This window comes from Podarcis raffonei, chromosome 15, assembly GCF_027172205.1.
Source record: "Podarcis raffonei isolate rPodRaf1 chromosome 15, rPodRaf1.pri, whole genome shotgun sequence".
NCBI lineage: Eukaryota > Metazoa > Chordata > Lepidosauria > Squamata > Lacertidae > Podarcis > Podarcis raffonei.
The window spans coordinates 11,245,850-11,261,081 of record NC_070616.1 but is presented as its reverse complement, the minus strand read 5'-3'; the positions used below and the strand labels follow the sequence as shown (position 1 = coordinate 11,261,081).

General features: G+C 49.2%; 1 protein-coding gene across 1 annotated transcript; it reads left to right on the top strand.

The window, feature by feature from the left end:
- The first annotated feature begins 104 nt into the window (after positions 1 to 104).
- On the top strand, positions 105 to 14,839 carry RCC1L (RCC1 like). The gene is made up of 11 exons (XM_053366962.1): positions 105 to 872; positions 1,377 to 1,506; positions 1,819 to 1,947; positions 2,355 to 2,421; positions 3,600 to 3,651; positions 4,520 to 4,604; positions 6,014 to 6,195; positions 7,144 to 7,228; positions 7,661 to 7,834; positions 10,149 to 10,234; positions 14,374 to 14,839. The coding sequence occupies exons 1-11, from the start codon at positions 225 to 227 to the stop codon at positions 14,449 to 14,451; spliced, it is 1,716 nt and encodes a 571-aa protein (XP_053222937.1). The 5' UTR covers positions 105 to 224; the 3' UTR covers positions 14,452 to 14,839.
- Positions 14,840 to 15,232: the final 393 nt, after the last annotated feature.

Genomic DNA, 15,232 nt, shown 5'->3' with positions numbered 1-15,232 from the left:
TTACCGACACTACCTCGGCGCCTGCGCTGACCAGGCACCTGCTTCATTGCCTGCCGTGTCGTGGCCGCGCTTCGACGGAGAGGCGCTGCACATGCGCAGACCGAGAGCGCGGGTGAAAGGCGAAAGGTGAGCAAGATGGCGCTGCCCGTGCTGCAGGTGTTCCTGCGCCTGGACCAGAAGCCGTAGACGCGGCGGCGGAGAAAGCGCGGCCTCGCTAGGCAGCGATGGGGCCTCAGGGGGGGCTGGTGCAAGTGTGCAAGATTCGGGGCTCCCGTGGGGCTGCGCTGCTGTCCCCAGAACTCCAGAGGGGGTCAAGGGGGGCGCAGCTGGGGCTCCCTCGGGGAATATGGGGCTTTTCCCGGAGAGCTTCTCCGGGGCTGCTTCTGAGGCCCTCAAGTGACGCCCTGGGCCCCCCTTGGACGCCCAAGGAAGGGCTGTTTCAGGGCCTCCCCGGAAATGGATTGGGGTCTCCCTGGGGCCTGGCCTTGTTCTGCACGAGGGGTCTTTTTCAAGGGCCTCTAACAAGGACACAGCGCCCCCTCGGTCTCCCCACTCAAAACCCCCAGCAAGGCTCTCTGTGCGGCCCCTGCAGGACCTTTCTTGACCTCCCCCCGAGGCTTCCTTCTGAGGGGCTCTCCAGAGGCCTGGCAAAAGCAGCCGGGACGAAGAGCATCAGGGACATCAAAGAAGCTGACGACAATGCCCCCATTTTCCAGTACGTGGGGAAACAAGCCAAAAGGAAAGACCGGGTGTTTGTGTGGGGTTTCTGCTTCTCGGGGGCGTTGGGAATTCCCACCTTTGTCGTGCCTGACCCTGGGTTCAGGAAACGGAGGATCCAGCCCACTCCATATCGCCTGGAGGTGGACGACAAGGTGAGTGGGGGGAAATGAGGAAGCTGGCCTCCTTTTTTAATTCGGGATGCTCAAGAGGCATTGATGGGCTGGTAAAGCATCTTTTCCCATTATGCCAACTGCTGCTGTGCATTGGGCAGAGCCAAGACTGCTTAGAGTGGTGGCTACAATGGTAAACCAGCAGTGAGCGTTGGAAGATTCAACACTGGCCAAAAGGAAGTTCACTTTCTTTCACTGAATAGCAGTTGCTGGGAATTCCAGGTGGGGAGAGTGCTCTTGTGCTCAGGTCCTGCTTTTGGGCTTCCCATCTGGTTGGCTGCTGTCAGAACAGGATGTTGACTAGCTGGGCCACCGGCCTGATCCAGCAGGCCAATTTGTATGTTCTTATGATCAGTTTGGTCTTTGTCAGGAGCAGGAGATCACTTTAGCTTGTGCCCTTTCTTCATTTCTGCAGATCTAGAGATATTGCTGAGTCCTTTGTTTCTTTTATCAATATCAACATCTACTTGTATCTCATTTTGAAAGATTTCCTCTGCTGCCTGTGGCTATGGATTCACCCTCCTATCCTCCAGAACGACCGATGTCACCAAAGTCTGGGGCATGGGCCTCAACAAGGATTCCCAGATTGGGTTTCATCAGAGCAGGAGAGATCGCTGTAAGTCTGTGAAGACTTGGCTGGTTTGAAGCTTTGTATGCCCTTGTCTCTTGTATGCCCTTTGGTCCTGTCATTTTTATTTTAGGATAAAATATCCAACTTACCTGTTGGGCTTCCTGCATCCTTCCCTTCCAGTCCTGATGGGCACCAACCAACCATTAGCATCCCAAACCTTATCCCACAATTTTTAAGGTTCCATAAGACCTGTTATTGGTTTTGCCAATAACAGATTGCATGGCTACCTCTGGAACCAGCAGTTATGTTTCTATGTAATAATGCCTGTCCTTTCTTTCATTGTATATTTTATAAAAGCTAAAGGTTATGAATATGTCTTGGAGCCAAGTCCTGTTGCACTGCCCCTGGACAAGCCGCAGCAGACCCGAGTTGTACAGGTTTCCTGTGGGAGAGCACACTCCTTAGTGCTGACAGACTCTGAAGGAGGTATGGTGGAACTCCAATGAAGTTCTAAGGAGGGATGCTGTTTGTAATTAAGTATCTCCCCCAGGTTTTTGATGTGGGGGTGCTTCAAAAACTTGCCCTACATATTCCCACTGCAAAACTATCTTCAATTCTAGAAATGATTATAGAAATGATTATAGAAATGACCACAGTTTAACCACAGTTAGTGGTTCAGGTGACCAGCCTAAAACAGAATTGGAAGCTTCTGATCTCTGTCTTGCGGCCACACTTGACAAAGGGAGGTAGGAGTATGTGAGCCCAGTATGGAGGCTAGACTTCCTCTGTATTGCTAAGCCATTGCTTAGCATTGTGTCCGAACTCAGCCAGTATTTATCCTTGAGGGGTGGTACTCGATATCTGTCTGATGGCCTCCTATAACTTTGTTTCAGTCTTCAGCATGGGCAACAATTCCTATGGGCAGTGTGGCCGGAAAGTGGTTGAAGGTGAAATTTACAGGTGAGATGATCTGCTATGTTCCAAACATGTCTGTTTCTCCAAATGTATCTCCCGAAGCAGGTTTGTCAAATTCTGAATGAGTTATAGGATGATTCAGGAAGCTCCATTCTACTAGGTCAGATGATTTCTCCATTGGGGCCAGTATTGCCTGTTCTAACTGGTAGCAGCTCTCCAGGGTCTTGAAGGAAGAAGAGATTGTTCTTTCTCTCTTTTTAATTTTGTCTTTAAAGAATTTTCCAACTTTTTCAATACATACATATTATTACATCTAGCAAGGTAATAATAATAATAATAATAATAATAATAATAATAATAATAATAATAATATTCATCTGTTAGAGGTAAGAGATTGTTTTCATACCCTGCTTCCTGAGTTCTTGTTTAACGGGAGATTCCAGGCATTGAACCCTTCTGCGTACAGAGTATGAGCTCTGCCCCTAAGGCCCAGAGTGGTTTAACAATGAATCCCTTTTCCAGGGAACTCTGGGAATTGTAGCTCTGTGAGGGAAATAAGCAGTCTCCTAACAACTCTCAGAACCCGTCACGAACTACAGCTCCTAGGATGTATAGTGCAGATGAGGCCCAACAAACTCCCTAACCCAGGAGTTGCTAAGGAGGCTGGGCTCCACTTCCCATCAGCCCTATTGAGCAAGATGGAGAGAATAGAATGTCTGAATAACCAGAGGAGGCCCTGCAGCCAAAATAATATTTTTCCACCCAGCATGTTGGTTATATAAATTTGCCTGAAATTAGGTCCTTGCTTGATGTTCTTATGCTAAAATCTTCATCCTGCCTTATAGGATGCAGATAATAAGAGCCACTTAGAAGAACTACGGGAGAGAGAATGGGAGGTTCATCTTATGCCGTGACACTGGTGTAACATCCCAAAACTTGAGATAGATAGTTCCCCGCCCCCATCTAATCAGTTAATTGAGTAAATCCTCAAGTAAGATTTATTTAATCCCATGACAGCCACAATTCCAAGCCATTGTTAAATTGCAAATAAACCCGTGTGTTTGCCAGAAAGGTGGTGAATTTAGATGTGATTTAATACAAAACGTGGTCAAAAATAAATATGGCGTAAACCCTAATTGTGCTTTAAAAATGATCCCAACTGTGCAACTTCTTGGTGGCTTACTTCACTTTCTTTGTTATGATCTCTTCCTGGCCGCATACAGTGAGAGCCAGCTTATTAACCGCCTGCCGCAACTTGAAGATAGAGTTGTCCAAGTAAGTAGCCTGTTTGAATTTGTATACGGTTCTTATCACCAACTTTATCTGCTGCTTTGCATCTACAGGCAACTCCCCATTTACACGGGGGTTAGGTTCTGGGCCCCTTGCACATAAGTGAAATTGTCTAAGTGTCAGTTAGCATCCTTTAAACGCCCTTTAAATGCCCTCTCTGCTGCTCTCTTCAATCCAGACCAAAAATCCTGCATCCAAAAATATCCACAAATAGAATTGAAGCTCTGGGGCCAAGGATGCATGGGAAAGCGGGGGCGGCAGCTGTGCTGCCCCGCATGGCAGCTGTTAGGCAGGGCTGCTGAGCAGCGTAAACAAAGCCCACTGCTCCTTTGGTCTTTTCGGGGCTTCCTCCGCCCTCACTGACATCCTCTTTGGGATCTGGGGAAGGTCTCCTCGTGAGCCACAAGGACTCTCCAGCTCTCTCCTGCCATTTCCGGGTATGAAGTGAATTATTATTTCACGTGTGAATAGAACATGCATAAGATGAGGTGGGAAGGGATGTGCTTTTGTGTGTAAGTTAGTCCAAGTCAAACCATTGGTCCATCTCGCTCAGGACACTGACGGAAGAGTAGTTTAACAGCGAATCCCTCTTCCCTTGACAAACACCCTTAACAAACTGCACTTCCCAGAATTCTACAGAATAAGCCACGAAAGGAGCATGATACTGTTCTAAATGCATAGTGCGGAAGGGCCCTGACCATTGAGAGGAGGAATGGAACATACTCTCCCTGGAACACTGAACAGCAGCTCTCGGCGCTGCAGCACTTTGTTGCAGTTTCTGCTTGCATTGATTTAATTTCAAACAATTTTTTTTTGTCCAACTCTTCACCTGCTGTTTTGTGTGTGCCTATAGGTAGCTTGTGGGCAGGACCACAGCCTCTTCAGGACGGAGAAAGGAGATGTCTATGCCTGTGGGTGGGGAGCGGACGGCCAAACAGGTAGGCTGTCTGAAGGGTCCTGGTGGCAGGATGGGGCATGAACCTAGTCTAGGGAGTTTGTTCTGCTCCCCAACACTTTCTACCTCTCGTGGGAGCAGAACGGTTGAGGCAGAAGGATGCTTGTTCATGGAAATTAAGAGCATGGAAACGACTGCTTCAGGGAAGGGAAACCTGCAGCTCCCTAGATGTTGTTGGACTACAACTCCCATCAGCCCCTGCCAGCATGGCCAATGGTCAGGGATGATGGAAGCTGGAGTTCAGGGGCTCCTCTGAATTATACCCATTATAATCGGGGGGGGGGACACCTGGAACAACTGAAAATGTTCTTGGAGTTTTGTATGCACTAAACCAGAGATCTTCAAACTGTCCCTGACCCAGCCCTGGGTTTATTTATTTGGGTAATGGAGAAGGAGATTGTTCTGACCAGGGCAGGGTAACACAAACCTGGCCTTAACTTCTGTCGTTTCCATGGCACAGCCTAGTCTGCTAATTTTCCCTTGTATAAGGGAAAATTATGAGGCAAGATTATAAGGCAAGGCAACAGCAATTAAAATGAGAGTTCTGTACAAACTTTGAGTTGAACCATCCTGCCCAGGACAGTTTATTAAGCTGTCCACTGAGACAACCCGTCCCCAATCAATCAAGCAATCTTCAGTGGTCTGTGCAGGGTAAAAAGGGTAAAGGTACCCCTGCCCATACGGGCCAGTCGTGACCCGACTCTAGGGTTGCGCGCTCATCTCGCTCAAGAGGCCGGGAGCCGGCACCGTCCGCAGACACTTCCGGGTCACGTGGCCAGCGTGACGAAGCTGCAGCTGGCGAGCCAGCACCAGCGCAGCACACGGAAACGCCGTTTACCTTCCCGCTATAAAGCGGTACCTATTTATCTACTTGCACTTAAGGGTGCTTTTGAACTGCTAGGTGGGCAGGAGCTGGGACCGAACGACGGGAGCTCACCCCGCCGTGGGGATTCGAACCGCCGACCATACAATCAGCAAGTCCTAGGCGCTGAGGTTTTACCCACAGCGCCACCCGCGCCACCCCTGTGCAGGGTAGGGAGATGGAAAACCACATCCCAGACTGTGTATTCGTAGAATGGATTCCGCAAGTCAGGCACATTTGCATCCAGTCGCTTTCTTCCCCACTGTTTGCCTTCTGGCAAGGGCCAGGGACACAGAAGATCTCCCTCGCCTGCCGATCTGCTTCTCCACGCCCTCCCTCTGCTTGAGACTGTGCTGGGCATTGTCCAGAAGTTTAAGAGTCAGGGTTTGTGTAGAGCAGGGTTTCCCAAACTTGGGTCTCCAGCTGTTGTCGGACTACAACTCCCATTATCCCTAGCTAGCAGGACCAGTGGTCCGGGATGATGGAAATGGTATAACATATACAAGGGATTTTCTCTGTTTCCACATCAGGCCTCGGTCACTACGACAGTGTCAGCACCCCCACGAAGCTTGGTGGAGACATCGCGGGCGTGCGCATCGCTCAGGTTTCTACCTGCGGCGACTGTTGTCTTGCCGTGTCGGAGGACGGCGACATCTTCGGCTGGGGGAACTCGGAATACCTGCAGCTGTCTTCGGTTACCGAGTCGACCCAGGTGAGAACAGTTCAGATGGGGTTTGAGCTCCTGTCTCTTGTGTTTGGCAGTAAGCGGGTGAGGATGCGTGTCTCCCCCCTGAGATTTTCAGGTGGTGCTGGGGTCCTGCTGGAATGTTGAGGCTTGGTGGTGCAATTTTTGGACAGCAACAAGGGTTATGCTTTGGGTCTTGGCCATAGTGGAATTTATATCAGTCCAAGTTCAGGAGAAGCAAATCTATCAGTCTCCGTTTCTTATTTTTTGCGATCATAAATTTAGTTCTCCACATTAGCTTGCATTTTCTTTAAGTCCTCATGAAAATTCACCAGCGTTTTAGAGTGCATTTTTTCTAATATATACATTTTGGGGTACACAATTTTGCCCTAATATGCACATTTTTGTCATTTCCCTTAATATAGTGCATTTTAACGTGTTGTCTTGAGCTGATGGGAGTTGTAGTCCAGCACTGGAGAGCACCAGCCTGAGAGGTGCTAGACTGGGCTAGAATTAAACTTTAAAAAAGGAGGTATTGAATTCTGGAACTATAAAATGCAGAGTATGAAAGATGGAGGATATTGGATTTTTAGGCAGACATGCTTTCAGTTGCTCTTCTGTTCTCGCATCCTGTAATGTCAGTGTGAAACTCTTGTCGCTGAACCAAACTGTGGAAGACTTATTTTTAAGCCAGTGTGGTGTTCTGGTTTTAGTTTTGGGGCTCGGCTCTGCAAGGCCAGGTTTCAGATCCCCACTCAGAGGTGTGAAGCTCACTGGGTAACTTTGGGCAGAGTCCCAGTGACCGGCTCAGCCTACCTCACAGGGTTGTTGCGAAGAAACAGGATAGGGAGTGTGTCTGTCACCTTGAGGAACTTGGAGGAAAAGCGTGATATACAAGTAAAGTATAAATACACACACATATAGATGAAACCCAAACCGTATCTGATCAGTGTCTCAAACTTCCGTGTTGCATAGGTTAATGTGCCCAGACACCTGCCCTTCAAAGTTGGGAAAGTGAAGGAGGCTGCTTGCGGAGGGACAGTCAACGCTGTCTTAAATGGTATGTCCAGCGCTTAAAAAATCTATTATTTAAAACATTTGCATGATGCTTTGTGGGAGAAGGCAAGGAGGCCAACAGTAGGTGGCACCAGAGCTAATGAAAAACAGAAAATGACCTAGAAGGGGGAGTGACTTCTATATGAGGAAAGGTTGCATCATTTGGGACTTCATAGTTCAGATAAAAAGGTGGCAATGATAGCAGTTTATAAAACTATATGTGTGGCCTGGAGGGAGTGGATGGAGAAAGGTTTTTTCTCCTTCTCTCATGAACACTGGAACGCATGGGATGGGGAGGGAATCGTTCAAATGGGGGGAGGAGGTGGAACAAGTTGACTCGGTTAGTTAGAGTGTTGAGCTAATGGATCTGGTGGACACGGGGCGTTGCAAAGGACTGAGCATGTTAACACTGAGCTTCTCTTGACCCCCAACCCAGAGGAAGGCCATGTCTTTGTCTGGGGCTACGGGATACTTGGGAAAGGACCGAAGCTGATGGAAACGGGGACTCCCGAAATGATCCCACCCACCCTGTTCGGCCTCTCGGACCTCAACCCGGACGTCCGTGTGGCTCGGATCCGCTGTGGACTTAGCCAGTTTGCTGCTGTCACCAGTAAGTGGCTTCCAAAGCATGCCTGGGCATGTGAACTCAGAAGTAAGTGTGAGCGAGGTTTAGTTCAAGGATTTTGCAGTCTTCGGCTGGGGGATTTTCTGCCCCTGCCTCTTTCAAGTCCGAAGAGGAGTTTTTCTTTCTCCTGTCAGTTTTCTTGCTTCCCCCAGTTAATCCAGAGCAATTTTTGTAGTTCGCATCTGTTCCCTCTGCCAAGTCCTGTTAGTGCTATTTAATTAACACTAGAAATTGTGGACATCCAATGAAGGAGGCTGTTTGAAGATTCAGAACAGATAAAGTCCTTCATACAGCGCAGAGTTAAACTACAGAACTCCCTCCCACTGGAGGCAGGGATGGCCACCAAACTAGATGTCTTTAAAAGAGGACTGGATATATCCATTGAGGTTATTGCTCTGCCTCCCCAGTTAGAAGCAGTAATGGAAGGAGGAGAGAGGGCTCTTGTGCTTGAATCCTGCTTGCAGGTTTCCCACAGGCTTCTGGTTGGCCACTGTGAGAATAGGATCCTGGGTAAGAGGGGCTATTGGCCTGATTCAGCAATGTTTTTATTAGTCAGCCAAGCAAAAACATTCAGTATTAGAGCTGCCTCGTTATAAACAGGCTTAAAAGCTGGATGCTTGTCCGTGAGCCCTCTCTGAGCACTTCATTGGCTGAGTTACTGTGACATCATAGAATGTTCACCAGCATTCCGACTACGGAATGTGTTGGCGATAGAACTGTTACGAAAAAGGAGCAATGCAGAAGCGAGCTCCAGGTGGCTGGAATGGTAAACAGGAAGCTGATGTTATTGGACTGAACCGTGGGAACCAGGGACGGTCTATTCAGTGCACTGAGCACCGGATGTTAGCTCAGAGTGGCACATGACCCTGTACTGGAAGTACATGGGTGGAGTTATTCTCTCTCTGCAGTTGTGATGAGAGAGTACAGACACGTTTTCTCTGTACTGCTGGAAAGACAGGAATAAAAGTATGTAGATACATTTCTGTCTGTCTCATTCCCCCCCCCTGGTTATGGGAGGGGGAGGAGTGGTGTGTCCTTCTTCACGTTGAAAAGGATCGCCGAAGAGACCTCGCCTTGATCCTGCTGGAGAATGCAGCCAGGGAGGTCAACAAGGATTCAAGCCGGGCACCTGGAGGGTGGCCAAATTCATCAGAGCTTCGCTGGCTCTGCTGGCTTGAAATCGACAAGAACGTCAAAAAACAGCGCACCACCTGAGAGGGAAGGGGGAAATAGTTAAGCAAGAGGAAAACGTAAGTTTGGGGACTAAAGGCAGGACACGAACAAGGTGGTCAGTGGGCAGAGGCATGGATTCTGGGCAAGTATGCAAGCCCAGCTGGTGTGTAATGGGGATGAAGAGTGAGGTAGTGAAAGGCAGAGGGGGCTAAAGGAAGAGGGTCTGTGTTGGGTTGGTGAAAATACTGATGGAAGGAGGAGTGGGTTGTATTGGAAATAGTGCTAAGTACTGTACTTTTCTGTGTATAAGACTAGGTTTTTTTACTCTAAAATAATGTTAAAAAACAGGGGTCGTCTTATACACAGGGGTCATCTTCCCCCATTTTCATAAATTTGAGTCCCCCCCCCAATAGGGGTTGTGTTATACACTGGGGTGTCCTATGCATGGAAAAATATGGTAACTCAATTTCACTTGTGCATTGGGACCTGCCACCCCCTCTTTCCTGCCCCAGACACAGCCGCATGGAAAAGATTTGGGGAGGGAGCAGGGCAGGTGGGGAGGAGGCAGGTGTGTGAAGTCATGCTGCCAGGACACGATGGTTGGATATTGCCCAGGGTCTGGTCTTGGCACTTTTATGGTAATGGAGCCCATTAATGGCCGTGCCGCAATTCCACTTGCAAATGCGGCCCATTTACAATTAAAAACTAAAGAGAGGCAGACAGACATAATTTTCTGGATTTGCTGTTGGATTTGTGTGTGTTGTCTCCATGGGCTTGGCACCAAATGAATCCTGCAGGGGGCAGCTGCTCAACAAACTGCGCTAGTTAGTTACATAGAGAGAGATTAGCCAAAGTAAGGTTGGTTCTGTCAAAAAAAGCAGCAGCAGCAAAATAATTAGGATTATGGCGGTTTGACTTTCCTCATCTCCCATCACAAATATCTACGAGTAACTAAGATGTGCTCCATCCTTCCATTTTATTTTATTTTTAAATTAGGAGGTAGAGGAATACCTGTAGTGGCCAATTAAGGAACTGGATTTAAAATGAATCTTTCTGCCAACAAATAAGCAAACGTCCACCAAGGCCAACTTGGAGTCATCACTTGGTATATTGTGTTGCTTTGCAGACAAAGGAGAGCTCTTCGTATGGGGCAAAAATGTCAGAGGATGTTTGGGGATTGGCAGAATGGAAGACCAGTACTTCCCATGGAGGGTAAGGAAGCTCCTATCTCTCTCTCTCTCTCTCTCTCTCTCTCTCTCTCTCTCTCTCTCTCTTAAAAAAGATTGATATGCAAGAATTGGGCAGCCATGTTGAGCTAAGGTCCCACATGTGGCTGAAATTCTTGCGGTTTTCAGGAACCAGTCAGGCATAGGTCAGCATTTTTTTTAAAAAAAAACCCACGGTGTCAGTGCCGTTAGCTCTTTATTCAAAGAAGCCTAAACAGTGCAGCCTAGTGGTCAGCGCAACTCTTCCCAGTAGGCCTTGCCCCAAGGAGGCAGTTGTGTCCCCACCTTCCCACTGCTCTCTGTAAGGCTCCCCTCCAGAGTTTCTTTCCCCCAAGCAGTCGTAGACTGCGCCTGTGCACAACCAATCTCTGCTCTGCCCTTTTCATTTCTCTGCATGTTCTGCGAGACTCGGGTGGGAGAGGAGAGTTGGCTGCCGTAGGAGGGGGAGACCCCCTGGCTTCATCAGCAGCCTGCCTCATCTCTGCCTCCTGGCTCCCATCCTTTACGGCCTCCAATTCTGGACTGCTCTCTGCCCCACCGATTATTGCCGGGTGTGGAAGACTCCCTGGTCCTGAATTGGTAACTGTGCCCCTGAAGGACCAGGTGCGCAGCCTGGGAGTCATTCTGGACTCACAGCTGTCCATGGAGGCACAGGTCAATTCTGTGTCCAGGGCAGCTGTTTATCAGCTCCATGTGGTACACAGGCTGAGACCCTACCTGCCTGCGGACTGTCTCGCCAGAGTGGTGCATGCTCTGGTTATCTCTAGCTAGGACTACTGCAATGCACTCTATGTGGGCCTACCTTTGAAGGTGACCCGGAAACTACAACTAATCCAGAATGCGGCAGCTAGACTGGTGACTGGGAGCAGCCGCCGAGACCATATAACACCGGTCTTGAAAGACCTACACTGGCTTCCAGTACGTTTCCAAGCACAATTCAAAGTGTTGGTGCTAACCTTTAAAGTCCTAAACGGCCTTGGCCCAGTATACCTGAAGGAGCGTCTCCACCCCCATCATTCTGCCCGGACGCTGAGGTCCAGCGCCGAGAGCCTTCTGGCGGTTCCCTCGCTGCGAGAAGCCAAGTTACAGGGAACCAGGCAGAGGGCCTTCTCGGTAGTGGCACCCACCCTGTGGAACACCCTCCCAGCAGATGTCAAAGAGAAAAATAACTACCAAACTTTTAGAAGACATCTAAAGGCAGCCCTGTTTAGGGAAGCTTTTAATGTTTAACAGGTTATTGTATTTTAGTGTTTTGTTGGAAGCCGCCCAGAGTGGCTGGGGAAACCCAGCCAGATGGGTGGGATATAAATAATAAATTATTATTATTATTAAGCCATTTCAGTGTGAGGGCAGGAGGCACTGCCTTCCCTCTGGGTGTTGGAGAGGTGTTGTGCAGGTGAAGACCTGAAAGATCGCGAAGAGGGTGCTTTTCAAAAGGGTGGGGATGGAAATGCCCCCCCCCCGTTTCTCTTTGACTTGGCCTGAATTGGGACAGCTTGGAGAATGTTGGCAGTGGACTCTTGGAAGTTCCAGAGACATGCATTCCTGCAGGAAGTCCGCTTCTTTCTCTACCGGAATCCATGATCATGAAATCTACAGGGCACCTGCTGCTCCGTCACGTGGCGGCATTGCCATTCCTGGCCTAGGTTTGAAGGGAAGCAGCAACAGACGGTGTGCATGTGTAGCTGGTTCTCCTCAACCAACATTCCCGCCTCCACCCTCTTTCCAAGAAGCAGCTCAGGTGGCTGCCAAATCATGCAGCGTTTTGGCATGGAAGGCGGCAAGAGCTGGCTTCCGCTCTGCAGTAACAGAGTTCCTTTTTCATATATCCCAAAATGCGGTGCGAGGCACCTTCCTTGGCTGATGTTCCCTTGTGACGAGGCTGGCTTTATCGGTCACAGCTGGGGGCTTATCCACACTCGCCTTCCCTCTGCTGTTTCTAGGCAAGGACCACACTTTAAAAGCTCCATGAGTGAGCACCCCCTTCTCCTTCCTTTTTTTTTGGTCTATAGCTTTCCCTGTGAGAACTCGCTATTTAAAGTCAAATTGGAGCTGTCAGAGGCTCAGGAGCAGAAGCACAGGGGAGAGAGCAAATAGAGAGCGGAGGAGAGGAATCCGAGGGGAGCGTAGGGGAATATGACAGTGGCCCGAGAGATTCCATGAGCTTCTCCAGCGAATCAGAAGATTCCCAGAAGGGGGCGCCTATGGTAAGGGCAAGGGGGGGTCCCAGGGGGGACGCTCCAGAAGCAAGGGGCCAGCGGGGACTCCCAAGGGAGCAGCGGAGGATCAGGACCAGCTCCCCCACCAGAGCGCAGTGGGGGGGAAGAGTCACATGAGTCAGGACCAGCCTCTCCTCCAGCGGGGAGAGAAGATGAGTCAGGGATGACCACGCCCCCATCGGAAAGTGGGGAAACGGAGGGAAGGTCAGGTCCAGCTAGCCTCCCCGAAGGAGGGAGCAGTGACACAAGTGTAACGGTCAGAAGGAAAGTGGGAGGCTGCGCGCGCCAAGTTCAAATGTGCAGGAGCGCGGGACAGCAGAAAACCCGGATTGGGAGCCAGGTCCTAAAGCCCGAAGGAGGGAGGGGGAAGAGTCAGGGGACTCAGCGTCAGAGGAGTCTAGGAAGGGTGAGACCCCGACTAGCAGGCGGACCCAGAGAAGGAAGGAACAGAGGAAGAGGTGGAGTAAGGCTAGAATCTTAAACTGGTGTCAGGGGGGAGGAGATTCAGATGGAGCTTCGGCGGTCTAAAGTTACAGACGTAGCGTTGCACGCTGCGCGTGTGGAAGTGAAACTGAACTTCAATAAAGACTTTTATACTAAAGAACGAAGCAGCGTTGGTCTTGTGTGAGCTGGGACCTTGGGCAGCACTGACAGGAGCAAACAGCAGTCTGTGGAAAAACTGAATTGCCGTTTGCTTCAAAGGAGCACTAAAGAGCGGGCTTTTGTGGGGAAAGCTAGGGGGCCAAAAATGTGGGGGACGGACTGCTTTGATTCAGAGCTTTAAAACACAAGATGCTTTCCCGGAAAGAGCAGGGCAAAAGGTAAGAGCAGATGAGGCCGGAGAGGCAGGCAAAGGCCCTGTCTGCTTATCTGCTTCCTCTGTTGCTATGGTACTATACATTTAAAGCAGTGTGATACCACTTCAAGCAATCATGGATCCTGGGAACTGTAGCTTGTTAAGGGTGATGGGAGCTCTTAGGAGAACCCTATTCCGTCTGCAGAGCTACAGTTCCTGTAGCGGCTTAAGAGCAAGCTGTCTTTCTTCCTGGGGAATGCATTCTGTAGCATTCATTGCTTTAAATAATTCTGGTTTCAATTTGGTTTTGTGTTTCTTCTTGCTCTGGGACCTTCCTTCCCCCATGCAAAGTGACTAGCGAATGTAATAATAATAATAATAATAATAATAATAATAATAATAATATAATTTATTTATACCCCGCCCATCTTGCTGGGTTTCCCCAGCCACTCTGGGCGGCTTCCAACAAAACACTAAAATACAATAACCTATTAAATATTAAAAGCTTCCCTAAACAGGGCTGCCTTCAGATGTCTTCTAAAAGTTTGGTAGTTATTTTTCTCAGTAATCAGTAGTATAGGGTAAAATAGGGGGTTGCGAATCTTTTGGGGCATGTGGGCATATTTCAGCTCTTGATAGTGTGCCATCTGCGCTGTTGCAAAGTAACTGCCATGGGAGAGGGGGTCGCCTATTCACACGTTGCCATGAAAGAACTGTTTCGCAGAATACAACCTGTCTCTCTGTCGCAGAATGCAATATCCCTCTCTGTCACAAACACACACACACAGTGCTGTCCCCCACAGACTTCTCCCTGCCTTTTAAAAACCATTCTGGTTTCCCAATTGGGTGCTCATGTGTCACCGTCAAATGCAAAGAGCCGAGAGAATGGAAGTGTGATTGATGGGAGCTGTTGTGCAAAGCAACCAGAGGGCACCAGGTTGGCAAAGCTGGCCGAGGTGCCCTTCCCATGTTGCAGCGCTTTTTCTGATAGCTTACATTTGGGGCGGGCTTGTCGTCACCACCCAGAAAAAAGAGAAGTGTTTTATTTTAGCCAATGATCTCTCTCTTTTTCTCACTGCCCCTCCCTTCGCTTCCTCCCAAAATATTTAGGTGATCGTGCCAGGTGAGGTGGTAGATGTCGCCTGCGGGGTGGACCACATGGTCACGCTGGTCAAATCCTTTGTGTAGCAATGCCTGATTGGACAGTGCCTGATGACTTGGAACACAACTAGAAATGTATCAACTTTTTCCTGATGACTGGTCTTGGCGGCTCTTTGGGACTGATGCCTGAATTCCTTGTGAGCAAACTTAATGAAGTCACCATGGCAGCAGGCTTCAAAGGAACAAGGATTTGTTTCAGAGGGACCCTGCACAAATTTTGGGAGCTGTTCACTCAGGACAATCGTTAGCTGCTCGGCCGTCTTCGTGATGTTGTACTTCCGAAGTGGTTGCTAAGGACTTGGGAGTGCTGCGAGGAAGCCTGCACTGCTGTGCAGTCAGAGCAAAAGGGTTTGTTTACAGCGGGATTGTAGAACATGCTGCTGCTTTTGAAAGATGCTCTTATGAGATGATTGAATGTCTTTGCCTTATTCCTTTCTCTCTAGCACCCAGCTCTTTATTGTCCCAGAGCAGGGCTAGGGAAGCAGTGGCTCTCCAGCTGTGGTTGAACTCCCAACTCCCATCAGCCCCCAGCCAGCATGGTCAGTGGCAAGGGATGTTGGGAGTTTGAGTCCAAGCACAGCTGGAGCAATGCAGGATCCCTGCCTCGTTTGAAAGCAACCGCTGAAACTTTTACTGAAAAGTTTCATCGTATCCCTGGCTCCTTCCCTTCACAGATCTTAGCTCTCACTATGTACTGCACCCAAATAGAGAACATTGAACTTGGGCTTGTTGATTCTCCTGACAACCACGGTTTAGCAGTGTGTCAGAACCTGTGTAAACCATGGTTAGCCATAACTATGGTTTAGTG